The sequence below is a fragment of the Macaca nemestrina genome, chromosome 10 (genome assembly GCF_043159975.1).
Source record: "Macaca nemestrina isolate mMacNem1 chromosome 10, mMacNem.hap1, whole genome shotgun sequence".
NCBI lineage: Eukaryota > Metazoa > Chordata > Mammalia > Primates > Cercopithecidae > Macaca > Macaca nemestrina.
The window spans coordinates 16,031,916-16,053,229 of NC_092134.1; the positions used below are offsets into that span (position 1 = coordinate 16,031,916).

Genomic DNA, 21,314 nt, shown 5'->3' on the forward strand with positions numbered 1-21,314 from the left:
AAACCGGGAGGCAGAGGTTGTAGTGAGCCGAGATAGCGCCACTGCACTCCAACCTGGGCGAGAGCGAGACTCCGTCCCAAAGGAAAAAAAAAAAAAATCCAAGACAAGGGATCCTGAGCAAGTCCTCTCACTCTCCGAACCTCAGTTTCCCCGTCTGTAATATGTCGAGAAAGATAGTTCCTAGGGTAAATGAGGAAGGTTCAATGCTCACAGAAAGCGCTCAGCACGCATAAGAATAGATACCATTTTTGTTAATTTTAAACACTAATTACAGATAGCACCACTGCCCTCCAGCCTGGGCGAGAGCGAGACTCCGTCCGAAAGCGGAAAAAAAAAAAAATCCAAGTCAAGGGATCCTGAGCAAGCCCTCTCACTCTCCGAACCTCAGTTTCCCCGTTTGTAATATGAGGAGAAAGTTCGTAGGTTAATTGGGGAAGGTCCAATGCGCACAGAAAGTGCTCAGCACGCGTAAGAATAGATACCATTTTTATTTGTTAATTTTAAACATTAATTACGTTTAAAAGAATCAATGCTACTATTGTTGTCCCAGACTAGAGGCGGCTTGCGCTGCCGGCTCCAAGCACAGAGCGCAATTATGTCCTCCTTTTTCGGCGCTGCCACCCGCGCGGACCCCGGCTGATGCAGGGGAGGTGTGGCCCGCGGGTGGGCGGAGCGATCACACGACTCGCCCCCAAGACCAGTAGGCGGGGCCAGGCGGGGCTCCCCGACCCTCTCGCGCGCGCGCGCGCGCGGCCCCAGGTACGCGGACAAGATGGCGGCGGCAGCAGTCGACAGCGCGATGGAGGTGGTGCCGGCGCTACCGGAGGAGGCCGCGCCGGAGGTAGCGGGCCTCAGCTGCCTGGTCAACCTGCCGGGTGAGGTGCTGGAGTACATCCTGTGCTGCGGCTCGCTGACGGCCGCCGACATTGGCCGTGTCTCCAGCACCTGCCGGCGGCTGCGCGAGCTGTGCCAGAGCAGCGGGAAGGTGTGGAAGGAGCAGTTCCGGGTGAGGTGAGCCAGCAGCCCCGCGCCCCGGCTGCGCGCCCACCGCCCCGCGCCCCCCGGGGCCGGGCAGCCGCCCCGCTCGCTCCCCGCGGCCGCCCCGAGCGCGAACCCCACCCCGGACCCCTTCCCGCGGACAGACAGACAAAGGCCTCCAGGCCCCGGACCCTGCGGGGCCACGCCAGGCGGACCCCCGGGTCCCCAAATGGCGCATCTGTGAGCGCCTCGCAGCCGGGCCCTCGGTCAAGGGTGACGCTGGCGGCGGCGCGGCTCGTCCCTTTTGCGCGCTTCTTTTGTGCCCGACTCCGGGCTGAAATGTTTACATGGACCCAGTGATGCATCGATCGGGCGGGCGCAGCATCCCCGGGCTGGTTGTGGACGGCACAGATTTCAGCGTGGCCCCGGGATGAAATCTGGCCCTGCACACTCCCTCTGTGACCTTGGGGGTAGCGACTTCCCTTTTTTTGAGCCTCGTTCATAGACTTTGAGTGGTGGTGATCATTAGACCTTTCACCGTGGTTATTAAATTAGATGATCTGCGGGAGGCACGCACGCAGGGCCCCGGCTCCTAGGAGGCGCTCAATGAATACTCACTGTCATTGTCATTATTATTATTATTGTTATTACAACTGTCCCCATTTTAGAGATGGGGAATGGAGACATCATTCATGCCGCTACGCCAAGGTCACACCAGGAGTGAGTGAGTGAATGCCGGTGGGGTTTTGAACTAGGTCCCTCGCCGGGGTCCCTCTTACCACGGGACCCCGCTGCTGTCCCTGTTTCCAAGGCTGCCTTGGATTCGTGGCCGCCTGCCTTTGAGTCTCTGTAAAGCTGAGGGGGTGTTTCTCTCCTCGTAGGTGGCCTTCCCTTATGAAACACTACAGCCCCACCGACTACGTCAATTGGTTGGAAGAGTATAAAGTTCGGCAAAAAGCTGGGTTGGAAGCGCGGAAGATTGTAGCCTCGTTCTCAAAGAGGTTCTTTTCAGAGCACGTAAGGATCTGTTGATGTGGCTCTAAGCTTTGGCCTGCTGGTGTATGTGTCTGGGTCTGCAGGCATGAGCTCATCCAGCTCTTTTTCGTATCTCCCTTTTCAATGCTCTCACAATCCCTTACTCACTTAGATGGCTGCAAGAGTCATTGTGTCCTTTTTCTCCTATCCAACAACACGAAGCCATTTGTCTGTGCCAGCTTTACTTTTCTAAAGCCAGAGAGAGAATGGGGGTGGAGGGAGCAGGGAGGGACCCACGCAGCACAATGTAGACGAAGTCCAGATCAGCATTATTTCTCAAGTGGGTTCAACGGATTTTGTTTGCAACCCCTGCGTTATTTGGGGAATCATCAATGATTGAACACTATAAATTTCTCCCGGTTGTTTTCCCAGAAGGGTTGACGAAATTAATGTGGTTCTTCTCTCTGGCTTTGCAGGTTCTAACCAGTAGTGAACTGCATTATTTGTTAAGGTAACAGAGAATTAAAAGCTACCTACAAATCAGAGTTACTAGTCCCTGAAATAAATTGTCTTTCATTCATTATCCCTGAAAAGTTTTTGTTTGCTTTTTTTTAATATTGCTGAAATACATGGTGGGTTTTTTGGTTTTTTTTTTTTTCTTTCTTTCTTCAAAACGTCTCATGGAAGTTTCTTTTTTCTTTTTTTGAGACAGAGTCTTGTTTTGTCTCCCCGGCTGGAGTGCAGTGGCACAATCTCAGCTCACTGCAACCTCCTGCTCCTGGGCTCAAGCAATTCTCATGTCTCAGTCTCCCGAGTAGCCAGGACTACAGGCATGTGCCACCATACCTGGATAATTTTTGTATTTTTAGTAGAGATGGGGTTTTACCATGTTGGTCAGGCTGGTCTTGAACTCCTGGCCTCAAGTGATCCGCCGGCCCCGGCAAACCAAAGTGTTGGGATTACAGGCGTATGCCAGGCCTCACGGAAGTTTCTGTATGTTCTCATCCCTTTTTGTAACTCTGGAAAATAATCCACACTAATGTTTTGAGTTCAACAAACTATTAGATATTTATTTCTGGTTGGGGTTCTAGAAATAGAGCCGATCTGATTTATTTCTCTTTTGTGTTTTACTAAAGACTCCTTTGGATTCTGTAATTTTATTTACTGTTAGTTAATGGAGTTCATAATTTGAAATGTTTTCAAGGCTCTTCAAGTTTTGAAAGGGAAAATTTGAACTTTGGACAAATTTGAATGTTTTCCCCTATGGAGAATACAAATAGACCTTCCTTAGTGTAATTGGTTTCTATAAATATTTATTAGTGTTAGAATAAACAAAATTTGTATTCTACTTTGGAGAAGCCATGCCCTGGCTAAAAGCATTCGTAATCACAAATTGTAAATGCTGATCTGAATGTGTTTGCACATACGTAGATTTTGGTACTAGCTATGTTTGGTGCAATTGGTCATGGACTATGAGCCTGCAACCTCCTCTAGTCCAGCTGGTTTTGTGTATGTTTTGAACAGTCTGTGCCTCTGTGTAATAATGATGGATTGTTGTGTTTTTTCCTCAGCTCCCCCTTTCCCTGTACCACTGCTTAATTAGAAGTATGTCAAGGACTTTGAACACAGCGGGAGCATACTTAACATTAATCTGTGGGTGGGTGATTGCTTTGGCCCAGGATCTTGGTGTTCCTGTGTTCTCGGAATGCACACAGGTTGACCTGAAATGTTCTGGCTACTTGCAAAAAGAAGACTGAGAGAAGCCATAGAATTTTAAACTGAGAAGATTTTTTTTTTTTGAGACGGAGTTTCACTCTTGTTGCCCAGGCTGGAGTGCAATGGCGTGATCTCGGCTCACTGCAACCTCTGCCTCCCAGGTTCAAGTGATTTTCCTGCCTCAGCCTCCCGAGTAGCTGGGATTACTGGCATGCACCACTACGCCTGGCTAATTTTGTATTTTTAGTAGAGACGGGGTTTCTCCATGTTGGTCAGGCTGGTCTCGAACTCCTGACCTCAGGTGATCCGCCCACCTCAGCCTCCCAAAGTGCTGGGATTACAGGCGTGAGCCACCACGCCAGGCCTTAACTGAGAAAACCTTAAAGCCATTTGCACCTGAATTTACAGAGGAGAAAACATGCCCAGTGGATTACAGGAGCTGCCTGATCTACTAGGCTTACCTCCCGGGCCCTCTTCTCTTAGTTGAGTACAGCATAGACTATGTGAAGTAGTCATTAGGAGATTTTGTAGTTCTAGTCCTTGTTCAGGCTGGAGTGCAGTGGCGCGATCTCAGCTCACTGCAGCCTCTGCCTCCTGGGTTCAAGCGATTCTCCTGCCTCAGCCTCCTGAGTGGCTGGGATTACAGACGTGCACCACCATGCCTGGCTAATTTTGTATTTTTAGTAGAGAAAGGGTTTCCTCCATGTTGGTCAGGCTGGTCTCGAACTCCCGATCTCAGGTGATCTGCCTGCCTCGCCCTCCCAAAGTGCTGGGATTACAGGCATGAGCCATCACACCCGGCTGCTGCTGCTGCTTTTTTTTTTTTTAGACGGAGTTTCATTCTTGTTGCCCAGGCTAGAGTGCAATGGCGCAATCTCGGCTCACTGTAACCTCTGCCTCCCGGGTTCAAGTGATTCTTCTGCCTCAGCCTCCCAAGTAGCTGGATTACAGGCATGCCTGGCTAATTTTGTATTTTTAGTAGAGACAGGGTTTCACCATGTTGATCAGGCTGGTCTCAAACTCCTTACCTCAGGTTATCCGCCTGCCCTGGCCTCCCAAAGTTCTGGGATTACAGTCAGGAACCACTGTGCCTGGCCAGAGCTAGTTTTCTTTACATTAGAACTCTGAGTTGGCAGTTTCAGAAATTCTAGTCTATGAAAACATAATTGATTGCAAATAACAAGAAGATCTCAGTAAATTATTGTTACTTTATGTTATTTTCTACCCATGACTGGTAGTGCAAGGTAGTGTAGAATAACTGTTAGCACTGTCTTTAGTAGTGGACATCTTTATTTCAACTCAAATTTGTGAGAGTGACAGTTGCATCAATACTCATAATTGAGGCCTACTTGTATATGTCTTCTTCATAGGTTCCTTGTAATGGCTTCAGTGACATTGAGAACCTTGAAGGACCAGAGATTTTTTTTGAGGATGAACTGGTGTGTATCCTAAATATGGAAGGAAGGTAAGCCATAGCTTTAGCAGGGATTTGTTTGTTTTAATAAGTCCGGAATAAATTGCTGTAATTTCTGTGTGGCTAAACCCTGGAACATGTGATTCCAAATATTTCACGCCTGGTCATAGTTACAGTTTTGAAAAGTTCTGTGTATATTAGGTAGATACACCAAGACAATTGACATATAAAGAAACCTTACAAAAATCCTTTTGGAAAGAAAATGGAATTAATGTTTAGCTTTATTGTGGGTCAAATACTGTGCTCCGGACCCTTGTATCTGTTGTGTTGTTTAGAAACCTTCTGGTAATAGGCTGGGCACGGTGGCTCACGCCTGTAATCCCAGCACTTTGGGAGGCCGAAGCGGGTGGATCGTCTGAGGTCAGGAGTTCGAGACCAGCCTGGCCAACATGGTGAAACTCCATCTCTACTTAAAAAAATACAAAAAATTAGCTGGGTGTGGTGGTATGCACCTGTAATCCCAGCTACTCGGGAGGCTGAAGCAAGAGAATCACTTGAACCCAGGAGGCGGAGGTTGCAGTGAGCTGAGATCGTGTCATTGCACTCCAGACTGGGGGACAAGAGCGAGACTTCGTCTCAAAAAAAAAGAAACCTTCTGGTAATAGAAATCATGCTTCCTTCATTATTACCTCTCCACTTACTACCAAATTTGCCTATCATGAATTGAATCTTTTAATTTAAAAATAATAATTTCTTAGGCATGTCTTAATTTAATGGATGATTTTTTACAATTTCTGAATTGTGGTACAAAATAATCTTACCTTGGTCTTTGAACACTGTAGGTCTTTGGGTGAGCCTTTCTTTTATCTTCCAGTCAGAAAACTGTGTACTAAGGGACTCACCTGATCAAGAAGAACCCCTTATTTCTTGGTTATTACTTAAAATTTCATATGCCTTTTATTTTCTGCTGTGAGGGTTAATTTCCAGTTTTTACCTGAAAGATGACTGGGCTTCCAGCCTAACTTGCCTGTGGAAAAGACTTTCTGCTCTAAAAGTTCTGAAAACTTTCTAGTGATGGAAGATAAGAATGCTAGTTTAACATCTTCCTTAAAAGGAATCTTTGCGAAATATCTCACAAACAAGGGATAAAATATTTCTGTTGTTTTTTAAAGGGGATTTAGGAGAGAGAAATATCTATCAGTGGAACAACTGTGGGTAGAGGTAAGATGTGTCACTATTCTAGGCCTTGGATGAGTTCAGATGCAGAGGTCATTTTTCCATTTCTATTTTGGTTTATCTATAAATGAATTGAAGTATGATCTAGTAGTCAGTATTGTGCAGTCTTCAAAATAAAAGCTGACTTGTGTTTTTTTAATGTGCATATGTACTTTTAAGTACATAAATGGAACCTCATACATACTTTGTTGGTTGTTTTGGTTTGATGTTTAGTACAGACTGGGTTTTTTTCTTATTTATGCTGTTTCCTTTTTCCTCCCTATTCCCTCTGTTTACATTGGCCTTTCCTGCCGCCACCTCTGTAATTCTTGATAACAGCCCAGGTTGCATTCTTCATGCTGGCTGACAGTGATGAGTATGGGAAGGGATCGTTATTGCACAAAATTGGGATCACATAATAGGTACTTTTCTATATTGTGTTTTCTCATTCAACAGTACGTTATGGAAATCCATCCCCTTCAGTGGGTAAAACATCAAAATCACTTTTGTTAATGTCTACTTACTCTTCTGTGGTGCGTTACATAATTTATTTACTTATTTTTATTTTTATTTTTTTGAGATGGAATTTCACTCTTGTTGCCCAGGCTGGAGTGTAGTGGTACGATCTTGGCAACCTCTGCCTCCTGGGTCGAAGAGATTCTCCTGCTTCAGCCTCCCGAGTAGCTGGGATTACAGGTGCCTGCCACCACACCCGGCTAATTTTGTATTTTTAGTAGAGACGGTGTTTCACCATGTTGGTCAGGCTGGTCTCAAACTCCTGATATCAGGTGATCTGCCGGTCTCAGCCTCTCAAAGTGCTAAGATTATGGGCGTGAGCCACTGTGCCCGGCCTACATGATTTTCCTATAGATGGACAACCACTTTATTTTTCCATTTTGTGTCACTGTGAGGAGTGATGTTTCTAGGCAGTAGTCTTGGGAATGGGTTTCCCAGTTCAGACTATAGGTTGTTATTGAAAGACATAAAATAGGCCGGGCGCGGTGGCTCAAGCCTGTAATCCCAGCACTTTGGGAGGCCGAGACGGGCGGATCACGAGGTCAGGAGATCGAGACCATCCTGGCTAACACGGTGAAACCCTGTCTCTACTAAAAAATACAAAAAACTAGCCGGGCGAGGTGGCGGGCGCCTGTAGTCCCAGCTACTTGGGAGGCTGAGGCAGGAGAATGGCATAAACCCGGGAGGCGGAGCTTGCAGTGAGCCGAGATCGCGCCACTGCACTCCAGCCTGGGTGACAGAGCCAGACTCCGTCTCAAAAAAAAAAAAAAAAAAAGAAAGACATAAAATAGATAGCATGTCCTGGAATGTGAAGACTTACTGTCACAAAAAATGTCAGTTCTCCCCAAATTAATATATAAACCTAGTGTCATTCCAATTAGGATTCAAACAAAGTCTTTTTTTGGGGGGTGGTGAGCAGGGGGGGTTGTTTTGCTTTTTTCTTTTCTTTCATTTAGATGTCATAAAATATATACAGAAGACTAAATTCACAAGAAGAGCCAAAAAACAATCTTTTAGTAATCATAATGGGAAACTGGCATCACTAGATATTAGGCCATCTTAGAAAGCTACTTATAATCCAAACAGCACAGTAATTCAATAAAAATAGCTGCATCAGTAGCAGAGGATAATTGACAGATGCATCCCAGAATAAAAGATAATTTAATATATTTAAACTCAGAGGGAAAAAAATGGATTTTTAAAGAAATGGTACTGGACATAACTGAATATCCATCTGGAAGAAAGGAAAACGTGCATCATATGCAAACATTTTTCCAAAGGATTAAACAACTGAAATTTTTAAGTGATCACAGTGAACATTCCTTAAGAAAATAGGGAACTTCATATAGTCTAGGGAGACCACCTTAACCAAGAATGACAATGCGGAGGCGGTGAAAGAGCAGACACTTCTATATGGCCAAGAGACCATGAATGAAGTCAGTAGAACTCAAGAGATACTGAAAAACGTGCAAAGGTTAGGAGGATGGCATTCACAGAAGAACAAATCCTAATGGCTAACAATCATGGAAAAAACCCTTTAATGCTCTATTCAAAAAGTATTAAATAGGCCGGGCGCAGTGGCTCACGCCTGTAATCCCAGCACTTTGGGAAGCTGAGTCCGTGGATCATCTGAGGTCAGGAGTTCGAGACCAGCCTGGCCAACGTGGTGAAACCTTGTCTCTACAGAAAAATACAAAAATTAGCCGGACTTGGTAGCAGGCACCAATAATCCCAGCTACTCGGGAGGCTTAGGCAGGAGAATTGCTTGAACCTGGGAGGCGCGGGAGGTGGAGGTTGCAGTGAGCTGAGATCACACCATTGCATTCCAGCGTGGGCGACAAGAGTGAAACTCCGTCTCAAAAAAAAAATAGAAGTGTTAAACAACAATGAAGTACTGCCATTTTACGTATCAGATTCCCAAAAGTGATGAAAATGCATATCCAGTAAAGACATATATTATAGTCTTTTTAGAAATAAATACGAATAGGTTACCCCTTGGCCCAACACATATATTTTGACCTTAAAAAAGGATTGTTTGTTTGTTTTAGAAACAGAGTCTCACTCTGTCACCCAGGCTGGAATGCCATGACACAATCATAGCTTACTGCAGAATCAAACCCCTGGGCTCAAGTGATCTTCCTGCCTTAGCCTCCCGTGTAGTTAGGACTACAGGCACTTGCCATTACACCTGGCTAATTTTTTCTATTTTTTGTATAGATGGAGTCTTGCTTTGTTGCCCAGGCAGGTATTAAACTCCTGGCCTCAGGAGATCTTCCCGGCCAGGCATGGTGGCTCACACCTGTAATCGCAGCATTTTGGGAGGCCGAGGCGGGTTGATCACTTGAGGTCAGTGATCCTGGCTACTCGGGAGGCTGAGACAGGAGAAGTGCTTGAAGCCAGGAGACTGAGGTTGCAGTAAGCCGAGATTGCGCCACTGCACTCCAGCCTGGGCGACAGACTTGGTCTCAAAAAAAAAAAAAAAAAGGATCCTTTTGCTTTGGCCTCCCAATGTGCTAGGATTACAGGTGTGAGCCACCATGCCCAGCCCTGTTTATTTTTTGAGACAGGGTTTCATCCTGTTGCCCAGGCTGGAGTACAGTGGTGCAATCATGGCTCACTGTAACTTGAACTCCTGGGTTCAAGGGATCCTCCGGCCTCAGCCTCCTGAGTAGCTAGGAATATAGGCATGTGCCATCATGCCTGGCTAATTTTTATTTGGTAGAGACAGTGTCTCACTATGTTGCCCAGGCTGGTCTTGAACTCTTGGCTTCAAGTGATCCTCCCACCTTGGCCTTCCAAAGTGCTAGGACTATAAGTGCGAGCCAACAAACAAATAAGATTGTTTTTAAATGATAGAATACCCCACATTTAAAAATATTTTGGGATATCAGTTTTCATGGAAGACCCTATTTGTATTCATTCCTGGCAAATGCTTGTGGTTTGGATATGGAAATCATGGGAAGGAAAAAGTGTAGTTTCCATAAATACTAAAGCATCAGTTGGAAATCAGTTTGTGTTTATGATGTGCTATGTGGTCTTAAAAAAGAGGATGCCCTACAATAAAGATTAGAAACAGCATAGTAAAAGGGCATACACTGGGCCGGGCGTGCTGGCTCGTACCTGGAATCCCAGCACTTTGGGAGGCTGAGGCGGTCGGATCACCTGAGGTCAGGAGTTCGAGACCAGCCTGGCCAACATGGAGAAACCTCGTCTTTACTGAAAATACAAAAAATTAGCCGGGCATGGCATGCCTGTAATCCCAACTACTCAAGAGGCTAAAGCAAGAGAATTGCTTGAACCTGGAAGGCGGAGGTTGCAGTGAGCTGAGATTGTGCCACTGCACCCCACCCTGGGTGACAGAGTGAGACTCAGTCTCAAATAAATAGATAGATGGATTAGATAGATAGATAGATAGATAGATAGATAGATAGATAGATAGATAAATAAATGCATACGTTGTACCCGAGAAAAGTATCCCAGAATGACCAATACTGAGACATATTTTAGTAAAATTGCTGGATTTTAAAGACAGGAAAGTCCTTTGAGCATCCAAGCAAAAAAGATAAAGTCATTTATAAGGAAAAGAAAATGAGAATATCATCAGACTTTTCAACAGAATTTTTTATGCCAAAGGAAAAAATAACTTATTTAAGATACTCAATGATCTAAGGAAAATGTCAGCCAAGGATTTTTATATCCAGCCAAACTGACTTCCAGATATGAAGAGTACACACAAACTTAACAACTTACAAGAATTCAGTGACTTTTCAGTCCTTCCTGAGAAATCTCCTGGAAAATGAATTTCAAATGACCAAAAACCACTCCCCCCACCCCCGACCAAAAAAAAAACAGAAAAACACGGGCAGTGAGCACTAAATATGTATTTGTCGATTTAAATTCAAATGAGGGTTCTAGGGAAGAAAGTATTGCATGTGTAATGTCTGTAAGACATGTCAGTATAAATACAATGCATCTGTTTAAATAAATGAATGGACAGTGGGGGAGAACATATGCAAAATATTTACCTGTTTTCAGTAATCATAAAAGTGATGAGTAATCCCAGCACTTTGGGAGGCTGAGGTGGGCAGATCATGAGGTCAGGAGATTGAGACCATCCTGGCCAACATGGTGAAACCCCGTCTCTACTAAAATACTTAAAAAAAAAAAGTAGCTTGGTGGGGTGACACTGTCTGTAATCCCAGCTACTTGGGAGGCTGAGGCAGGAGAATAGCTTGAACCCGGTAGGTAGAGATTGCAGTGAGCCGAGATCACACCACTGCACTGCAGCCTGGCGACAGAGCGAGACTCCGTCTCAAAAGTGATAAGAACATTAGTCTTGTTATTCTGAGGGCTGGTGTGTGTGTATGAGAGAGAGCTGTGGAATGAAGTAAATGAATAACAATGTGATATTCTAATTTTATCACCTGTGATATCCTGGAGAAGCAGAATTCTCCCGGAATAAAGAAGACATAGATATAAGATAGAAGGTCAGAGCCATATATTTTTGAATTAGAAGTGTCAGTATGAACTCAAAAGATATTTTATGTTTAAATGCATGTAGGTGTATGTAAGTGCATGTGCATATGTACATGTACACACAAGTGCACATAAACACTAGGCTTCCTAGGTGTGTCCACTGAAAAGATCTAGAAACAATAACCAACCTAGTGGAATTGATCTTCCCTGGTATCCAGATTGTCATCTTGATACAACATTTTCCACAGAAGAAGCCAGGGTTTTTGAAGAAAGACTGGTTCTGTGTCCAATGCAAGGATTTTAAAAGATGAGCCTGGAGCATCCTGGAAACCTAACCAGATAGTAAGAAAACTGACACTACTTTATGTCGGAAGTATTGAGGAACCAATGTGAAGAGGCTTCCAGTGGCCAAAGATGTGACAGTTTGAGCATCAGTGTGGATAATAACAGGAATGGATTGAAATGCGTCGAATATGCTTAGCTCGATGAGTTCATAATCATACTAAAAACAATTGGTCACCTTTGAAGAATAAATAGAAACCCACATCATTATTTTGAAAAAAAAATTGTAAATGGAAGATATCAGCATTTATCCTGCCTTTTCCATGGAGGTTTTTCCTTACAGAAGTATCACAGCTAATGAAATAAGAAGGGTTGGTTGAATTCTAATGTCACCACTTTGTAATGTCAAATGAATTAACAGATCAAGACATTGCGTAGCAGTGCTGCTGACATCACAAAAGAGACACCCAGGCATTATTGCCTCCTGATGGGAGAATGCACTACCTTCTATGAAGTTGTCTTGCTAAATTAATGAAATCTGTATCTCATGTAGCCTCTACATCCAATTTACAGGCGATCAGAAGACAGAAGAACATGTTAAACTACATCATGTGGGTACAGTCAGCAAATTCCAGATGATGGGAAACTGCAGGTCTAACAACTCAGATTCTTCAGCAAATAAATTGCAAGGGGAAAAAAAGATGGAGGAGGATCCTGTAGATTAAGAGATTTAAAAGACATCAAAACAGACTCGCCTGTTTAGGGATGCATATTTCATGGTAATACTAAAGAGAAAAGCAAGAAAGTGATAATCATAGAGGTGTGGTTTGTGATTATTGTTGAGGGGGGCCCCAGAGGGCTTCTTGGCTGTTTGCAAAGTTTTCTTTTTTCTTTCTTTTTTTTTTTTTCAGACGAGTCTCCCTCTGTCGCCCAGGCTGGAGTGCAGTGGCACCATCTTGGCTCACTGCAAGCTCCGCCTCCCGGGTTCACCCCGTTCTCCTGCCTCAGCCTCCCGAGTAGTTGGGACTGTAGGCGCCCACCACCACGCCCGGCCAATTTTTTGTATTTTTAGTAGAGATGGGGTGTCACTGTGTTAGCCAGGATGGCCTCGATCTCCTGACCTTGTGATCCGCCCACCTCGGCCTCCCAAAATGCTGGGATTACAGGCGTGAGCCACCCACCGTGCTGGCCACAAAATTTTCTGTCTTGGCAAGAGTGGTAGATCCAGGAATGTGTCTTATAATGATTCATTAAGCTACTTGTTTGTTTCACACAATTTTCTAGACTGATGTGTTGTACAACTCAAAGATTAAAAAGTAGATAAAACATAGATCATTCTGCAGGTTTTCATTGACCTCCCTCAAGATTGGCAAGTTGTTTGTTTCTTCATGATGTCAGCCAGATAAGTTTCATCACTGTCTCTCTCCTATTTCTTATAATCCCCATATATATTTGGGATATGTGGTGAAGAATTTTATTCACTCAACAAGTGTTATGGAACATCTACTATGTGCCAAACGCTATTCTAGGCACTGGGGATACAGCAATGAACAACACACAAAAAAATCCCTGCCTTCATGGGGCTTATACTGTAGTGGGGGAGATAGGCACTAAGAAAAATAAGAAATTGGTTACATTAGAAAATGAAAAATGCTATAGAGAAATATAATCGGGGAAGAAGACAGGGGAATGGTGAGGTGGTGCCATTTAAAATAATGTAGGGGGCCTTACTCAAGGGGACATTTGAGTTGAAACCTAGGAGGAGGTGAGAACAGACTGCAGTCTCCGGGGAGAATGTACCAGGCAGAAGGAACAGGGCACTAAGGTGAGCACCCGCTGGAGAGTAAAGGAACAGCTGGAATGCTTGGGTGGCTGGACTGAGGGGGAGTGGCAGGAATTGGGGTCAGAGAGGTAATGGGGCAAGAGTTCAAGAGACCTTTTAGGTCCTCATTAGGACTGGGCTTTTTCTTGGAGCAAGGTGGGAAACCACTGGAGACTTGGAGTCGAGGATTGGGTGACATGACTGTACATGTTACTGGAGTGCTCTGGCTGCCGTATTGAGGATAGAATGGAGGGGCCAGGTCTGAAGTGGGAAGCCGAGGTAGGAGGATGTTGCTGCAACACAGAGAAATGCTGATGGTGGCGTGTGGGAGTAATTGGGAAGTGTGCACATTTTGGATGTAATTTGAAGATAGTACTGATAGCTTTGGCTGACAGGTCTCGAGTATGGCTTATGAGAGAAAGCAAGGCATCCAGTATGACTTGCAGGTTTTTGGCCTTACTAGAATGATGGAGATGCCTTGATCTGAGATGAGGGTGACTCTGGGAGGGGAAGAAAGATGAAGGTGCTCAGCTCTCTAAGCGGGATGTAGAGTAGATGGATAATAGTTGATATACAGGTCTGGAGTTCAAGAGAGAACTCTGGTCTGGAAAATAGGAGTTTTCATAATATGTGAAGCCATGAGGAACTCACTGTGGCAGTGAGTGCCCAGGCCCAAGTGGCCCAAGCAGGGGGACCAGCAAAGGATTCTAGATGCCTCCCCATCTTCTGAACCTTCCCCAGCTCAATTCCTTTTTCAGGCTGCTCTTCCATTTCCTTTTACCAAAGATCCAGGCAAGTAAGTCTGAAGCCAGGCGGATAACTGTTCCTCCAATTTCAGTACAACTAATTTAGTATTATATTACAATTCAAAGACTGCTATCTACTTCCATTATAATTATTATAAGATAATGAACCAATCATATTTTTCTTGTTCAGCAAACTACATGGTATGTTAGTGTAATGTAAAAAATAGATAACTGAAAATTTTCAAATCTTAATTCTTACTGACTTGTTTGTTTCCAGAAAAGCTTTGACCTGGAAATACTACGCGAAAAAAATTCTTTACTACCTGCGGCAACAGAAAATTTTAAATAATCTTAAGGCCTTTCTTCAGCAGCCAGATGACTATGAGTCATATCTTGAAGGTGGGTATTTTCCCATATATGTGGACAGTAGTATTTCTATAGGTAACTGATTAGTTTTTTAAGACCAGCAGAGGGAATCGTTGTGTTCCTTGTGGTAAAGTGGAAAAGTAAATCATGTTTCGTGGGCTTCTGCAGATTGGATTATAGGGCCTGACCAATGAGGTAGTTCAAACTATTAAATTTAGAGCTAAGATTTTATCAAAGTCCACTAAAGAAATAGTGTTTTTTAAAGATGCATCATTGGCTTAAAGTGTGAGAGTGATACTTTAGCTAATGAAGTAAATTCCTATTTTTCTGAGCTTTAAGGCATAATTTCCAAATCAGAAGTAAATGTATCCAATTTTGTCTCCCTGTGACCTTCAGTAAATCCCTTAACCTCCCGGGTTGGAGTTTATTGAGGACAGAATGTTCTTGGGCATCAGTGAGTCTGCTTGTCCATAATGAAAGGTGAGAAGGAAGAAGTTGAGTGGACAGGCAAGAAGAAAGGAGTGGAGAATCTTTTTGTTCTTATTAAGTTGAACAGGAACAAAGTGAGACTTCCATTTTTTTTAAATGATTTTGAATTCCTAAAATATTACACAAACATTCCCATACATTATGGTTATGAAATGTAAATATGACTGGTCATTTACTTTTATTCCCTACCTCTGGTGATTTACCAGATTGTTGATTTTTTTTGCATTCCAGTGTATCTCATAGTCATGTTCCTATTTTGTTACTATTTTTAAAAAAAATTATGTATTTATTTTTAGAGACGGGGTCTTGCTGTGTCACCTGTGCTAGGTTCAAACTCCTGTGCTCAAGTGTCACCACACCTGGCTGGCTTCTATAACTAGTCTCATGCAGTCTATGGCTGCCTCTCCTGGCAACAACTTTCTGAGTAATACTTGATTTCATGAACATTATCCCCTCTTCCCTCCAAGTCAGCCAATATATCAGTGCCAGCCCAATTAGAAACCTAGCTTTCACCACTGCATGTGAAACCTGCAGTGTGGACAACTGATTTCCCTTTTATATTAAACCTCTACCTGCTTTTCATTGCCCTGCATGATCTGGTCCAGACCTATGCTCCGTACTCTCCAGGATGTCCCATTTGCTCCAGCCAGGCCATTGTCTAGACTGGTGCCCCACAAATACACCTGGCTTCACTTCCTCATTCATGATATCCCTCCTCCTCATAATCCCTCTTGAAAATCCTACTCCCCTCCATAATTCAGCTCAAGCCTCACTTCCATTAAATTTCCACTGACTACTTGGAGATTTTATTCACCTCAGAGATACAGCAGCATTTAATAGTAAACTGTCTTGCATTTTTCTGTTTCCTGTGTATACATTTTGTTTCTGTAACTAGTCCCTAAGCTTCATGTGTTGTGGTCCTTGTGTTAGGATCACTGTGTACCCCACAATGCTTAGTGTAAATGCTTATCAAGTGTATGAAAACCTAGTATCATCCAAAAGGAAGTGAAACATCTCACCACCCTAGAATCCCCTCATTTGTATACTGGAGTTGAGAAGCATCCTATCTTCTGTTATTTCACAGTTAAGAGTAGTATATAAATATATATATATATATATTTGTAGCTTATGTATGAAAACAAATACGCCTTTTTCATTTTCTAAATACAAAGTTATAATTTTCGAAGAACTTCCACACCAGTGTCATAAGCATTGGGAAGCCATTGGAAATTGTTTAGTAGTTGAGTGAATGACAGTTGACTCTCCAAGGTTCTGATCCTTGGTGAGTGACTAGAATAATGCTGATGCCATCAAAGAAGTCTGGGAATCATAGCATTAGGAAAGAACAGACTTCAGAAATGTGCAGCATAAACTGCTTCAGCCTCCAGGTAGGGAAGCTGGGGCCCATGGAGGCCCAGGAGCCAGTCCCTGGCTGGTGGCAACACTGGGACTGGAGTCGAGGTGTCTTGACACTCATTCAACTGCTTTCAGCTCTGGAGCATTGGTAAGGGGGTCCAGGTTCTGAGCTGGTCTGGGATCTCTTGAATTTAACGTGACTGGAGAGCTTCCCACGTAACGGTGTCCTTACCCAAATGATGCCGTTAGCCCTTCAGTCTCTGCTTCCAAAATTGCCTAAGACTGTGAAGAGGAGTGATTCTTTTTTTTTTTTTTTTTTTTTTTTTTGAGACGGAGTCTTGCGCTGTCACCCAGGCTGGAGTGCAGTGGCCGGATCTCAGCTCACTGCAAGCTCCGCCTCCCGGGTTCACGCCATTCTCCTGCCTCCGCCTCCTGAGTAGCTGGGACTACAGGCGTCCGCCACCTCGGCCGGCTAGTTTTTTGTATTTTTTAGTAGAGACGGGGTTTCACCGTGTTAACCAGGATGGTCTCGATCTGCTGACCTCGTGATCCGCCCGTCTCGGCCTCCCAAAGTGCTGGGATTACAGGCTTGAGCCACCGCGCCCGGCCGAGGAGTGATTCTTAAGAGACTGTCTGCAGTGTGCTTTGTACAGCTTTTCAGCTGTACGTTCCCTGAGCATAATTTGTTATCTCATTGGAAAGTAGGGTTAGCTCCAGAGTCCATTTACTGTTCGCCCTTGAGAGGTGTAATCTGTTGAAATGGCACATCTGTCATGGAGGGCTTTCAGAATTTTTTTTTTTTCTAAAGGAACTGCCTTATACCATTAAGTTTTCAGAGTTGTTGGATTTGGAACCTATAAGAGCTAGGGAGAGAGAAGTAGCTTGAAAAGATCTCCTCGATGTCATTTACTTTTCTTTGTAATAGAATATGAGACTGTGCCATATACCATGCAGTTTTTTAGTCCATGACTTCTGAGAGAAGTTTGGTTTGTGTATTTATTTTTTTAAAAGTGTAAGCTACTTTGTTATGAAAATGTTTGTTGCTCCTTCTCAGTGTGTTAGCAGTAAGGTCCGCGGCCAAAACATGAAGCTTATCCAGTGGGATGGTGTAAAGAGCCATGTCCCAGGATGTCCAGGGTAAAATGCCAACCTAATAAGAAAAGGGTAACGTAAGAATTTATTTGGTAATTCTTGTTCATTTTCAGGTGCTGTATATATTGACCAGTACTGCAATCCTCTCTCCGATATCAGCCTCAAAGACATCCAGGCCCAAATTGACAGCATCGTAGAGCTCGTTTGCAAAACTCTTCGGGGCATAAACAGTCGCCACCCCAGCTTGGCCTTCAAGGCAGGTGTGGCATTGCTTTGGATCCAGCTGTATTTACGAAAGAAAATCTAGAGGAATTGGTTACTTTGAGTTGAGAGATTTGTTAGTGTGCTCCCATTATGTCACGAAAAAGTGATAAAATGATGTGACCACGTGTTTACGTGGTTGAAGTGTTGAACCTAAAACAGTTCAAATACATACTGCCTTCTGCTTCCTAGATTGGCAACACTTGATTAATATTGCTAGGCCATTACCAATGTCTTCATCTTGTGGGTAGTTTGGGGCACCTGTCACAACCTTATTTGTGCTTGGGTCCAGAGTAGATCTCTGTGTTTCAGGTGAATCATCCATGATAATGGAAATAGAACTTCAGAGCCAGGTGCTGGATGCCATGAACTATGTCCTTTACGACCAACTGAAGTTCAAGGGGAATCGAATGGATTACTATAATGCCCTAAACTTATATATGCATCAGGTAAATATAGGTACATAGTATATTACCATAGTAATATAGGTATAGTAATTTTATTTTCTTTTTTTAGAGACAGGGTCTTGCTCTGTTGCTCAGGCTGGAATGCAGTGGCGCAATCATAGCTTACTGCAGCCTCAAGCTCCTGGGTTCAAGCGATCCTGCCGCATCACCCTCCTGAGAAGCTCGGACTATGTGCCACCATACCGGCTAATTTTTTATTTTTTGTACAGATGAGGTCTTGCTGTGTTGCCCAGCCTGGTCTCAAACTCCTGGCCTCAAGTGATCCTCCCGCCTTGGCCTTCCAAAGCGCTGGGATTATAGGTGTGAGCCACTGTGCCCATCCTATATGTATTTTTTTAAGCTTCTGTCTGATAGACCGTACATTCTTGAAGGCCAGTACCATGCCTTCCATCTCTGAGTGCTCAATGAAACTTATTTTTCCTTCTGCTTTAAGGATATTGTTGTGGAGTTTGTCTGTTTTCTCGTAGAGTATCCTCCATGTGCAAACGCTTGAGATAGATTTTTGACTAAAAGTAGATATTCTCTGACTCTTCTTTGGTCGGTTTGTATCTCATGACACTAAACTGTGGAACTAATCAGGGTCCTCTTTTTGCACTGGCCTCTAGCCATTTTGGGGAACCTGTGGCCCAGCTGTGTCAAGTTTGCATCTGTTATATTTCTTTTTTATTTGCTTTCTGCCTAGTTCTATTTTCATATTTATTTTGTTGCCCTATCTGCTACTTTTATTTTGCTATATTGTACACGCTTTTCCTTGAAACAGTTTTAAATTCTTTCTGGAAAAAGGAGGGCCTAAATCAGGGCTTGACCATCTTTTCCTATAAAAGGCTAGGCAGTAACTTATTTCAGCTTTGGCCAGGTGTGGTGGCTCACGCTGCAGTCCCAGCAGTTTGGGAGGCCAAGGTGGGTGGATCACCTGAGGTCAGGAGTTCGAGACCAGCCTGGCCAACATGGTGAAACCCCGTTTCTACTAAAAATAGAAAAAAAATTAGCCAGGCGTGGTGGTTGCCTGTAATCCCAGCTACTTGGGAGGCAGAGGCAAGAGAATCGCCTGAACATGGCAGGTTGCAGTGAGCCAAGACTGTGCCATTGCACTCCAGTCTGGGCAACAGAGTGGGACTCCATCTCAAAAAAACAACAACAAAAAAAAATTATTTCAGCTTTGAGGGCCATGTGGTCTCTGTTGTTAACCACCAAGTTCTGCCACTGTGGTGTAAAAGGAGGCACAGATAATGTAAAAACAGCTGAATGTGGTTGTGTCCAACAAAACTGTATATATGGTCATTGAAATTTGAATTTCATGTTACTTTCATATGTCCTTGAATAGTATTAACTATTTTTTCAAACATTGAAAAACAAAACTTTTTCTTACACAAGCTGTACAAAAATAGCCGGTGGACCGGAATTGCCATGGACTATAGTTTACCGACCCCTGACCTAAATAAGTGAAATACTCACTTAAGCCTCACAAATGAGCATCATGCCCAATGCAAAATAGGTGCCTAATGAGAATGTTTATTGAAAGAATGAGAATGTATAGTTCATCCCAGTGAAGTAAAAGCATTTTTTCTGCTTTAGGTTTTGATTCGCAGAACAGGAATCCCAATCAGCATGTCTCTGCTCTATTTGACGATTGCTCGACAGTTGGGAGTCCCACTGGAGCCTGTCAACTTCCCAAGTCACTTCTTACTAAGGTGGTGCCAAGGCGCAGAAGGGTGAGCACCTGTGACTCATTATCTGTGGTCCTGAAGATTGGATCCCTCTGTGCTGAGAGGCAGTCTGATTTTCAACATCAAGTTGGGTATTACCACCCAGGTTAAAAACGGGACTAGGGTGGTGATGGAACTGTTTTGTTTCCTGGCTGTATCAGTGTCAGTATTCTGGTTGTGTTATTATACTATAACAGTTAGGATGGTACCATCAGGGGAGACTGGGAAAAGGGTTCTCTGGATCTTTCTGTATTTATTAAAACTGCATGTGTGAATCTACAGTTAACTCGAAAAGTTTAATTTTAAAAAATAAGACTCTGACTTCAGGGTCTTATGTGGTTCTCAGAGTCCCTTTGTTTCAAAGCAGATCAGATCAAAGAGTTCTTAAAGAAATTATTTCTTTTTATTCTTCTGTAAAATCTCCCTCTTTGTCCCACATGAGTGGGAGAGGAAGAGAGGAAGGGAGGGAAAGAAAGCTGGGGAGATGGAACAGGGTGGCCATGTTCCCCTTCAGGCAAGGTTGGTGACTGATGAGAATTTTAGAGACCTGGTTACTGAGTACTGTTTTGTTCTTTTTTAAACCTAGTGCTCTGTAGGGCAAAAAGCTCCTTTTCAGTTATAGTCTAGCTTTTCTGAAAGAAATAGTTCAACAGATGGAAATATATTCTCATTAAATCTACAATTTAGGGGAAAAGAAAAAAGTTATTTACCTATGTCCTGATCTTTGAAACTCTGTCTTAATGATTAACTCTGAAACCCTTTAGTGATGAATTGTGTGATAGAAAGTACTAGAGCTTTGAAGTCAAACTGGGTTCAAACTTTACCTTCCTCTGAGGAGGCCTCAGTTTCTTCCTTGGTAAAATGGATTAATGTTTTTTATAAAGCAGCTTGGAAGATTAAATGAGATTATCCAGTATATTATATACCCAGGAGAGTTTCTAATGTGGCATAGCAAAAAAGTACAATTGATCTCTGTTCCTACCTCTTAGTTTAAGAAATAAAACATTACATATTTAGTTGAAGCCTCCCAGGTACTCTTCCTCATCCCTTTCTCCTCTCCAGAGCTAACCACCAGTTTGAAAGTGTTTGTTATTTCTTTTTTCTTTTTTTTTTTGAGACAGGGTCGGGCTGTGCCACCCAGGCGGGGGTGCATTGGCACAATCTTGGCTTACTGCACCCTCCATCTCCTGGACTCAAGCCATCCTCCCACCTCAACCTCCCTAGTAGCTGGGACCACAGGCATGCACCACCACAACCTGGCTAATTTTTTTGTAGAGACAGGGTCTCGCCATGTTGCCCAGGCTAGTCTTGAACTCCTGAGCTCAAGTGATCGGCCTGCCTCAGCCTCCCAAAGTGTTGCGATTATAGGCATGAGCCACCACGCCTGGCCATGTTTATTTCCATGAAAATGTTTATGGTTCATTACTTCTGTATGTT

The 21,314-nt window shown here is 43.6% G+C and overlaps 1 protein-coding gene across 2 annotated transcripts in view; it reads left to right on the forward strand.

Annotated features, from left to right (window-relative positions):
* Positions 1 to 752: 752 nt before the first annotated feature.
* The window catches only part of LOC105495150 (F-box protein 21), a 51,661-nt gene continuing 31,099 nt past the window's right edge, over positions 753 to 21,314 (forward strand). Inside the window, exons 1-7 of one of the 2 annotated variants that reach the window (XM_011764404.3) lie at positions 753 to 1,011; positions 1,860 to 1,995; positions 5,040 to 5,134; positions 14,418 to 14,539; positions 17,557 to 17,703; positions 18,017 to 18,153; positions 19,747 to 19,883. In XM_011764404.3, the coding sequence (XP_011762706.1) occupies positions 773 to 1,011; positions 1,860 to 1,995; positions 5,040 to 5,134; positions 14,418 to 14,539; positions 17,557 to 17,703; positions 18,017 to 18,153; positions 19,747 to 19,883 (1,013 nt within the window). In that variant the 5' untranslated portion in view covers positions 753 to 772. The remainder of the gene's footprint in view (positions 1,012 to 1,859; positions 1,996 to 5,039; positions 5,135 to 14,417; positions 14,540 to 17,556; positions 17,704 to 18,016; positions 18,154 to 19,746; positions 19,884 to 21,314) is intronic. The other variant, XM_011764412.3, reaches the window with a different exon arrangement.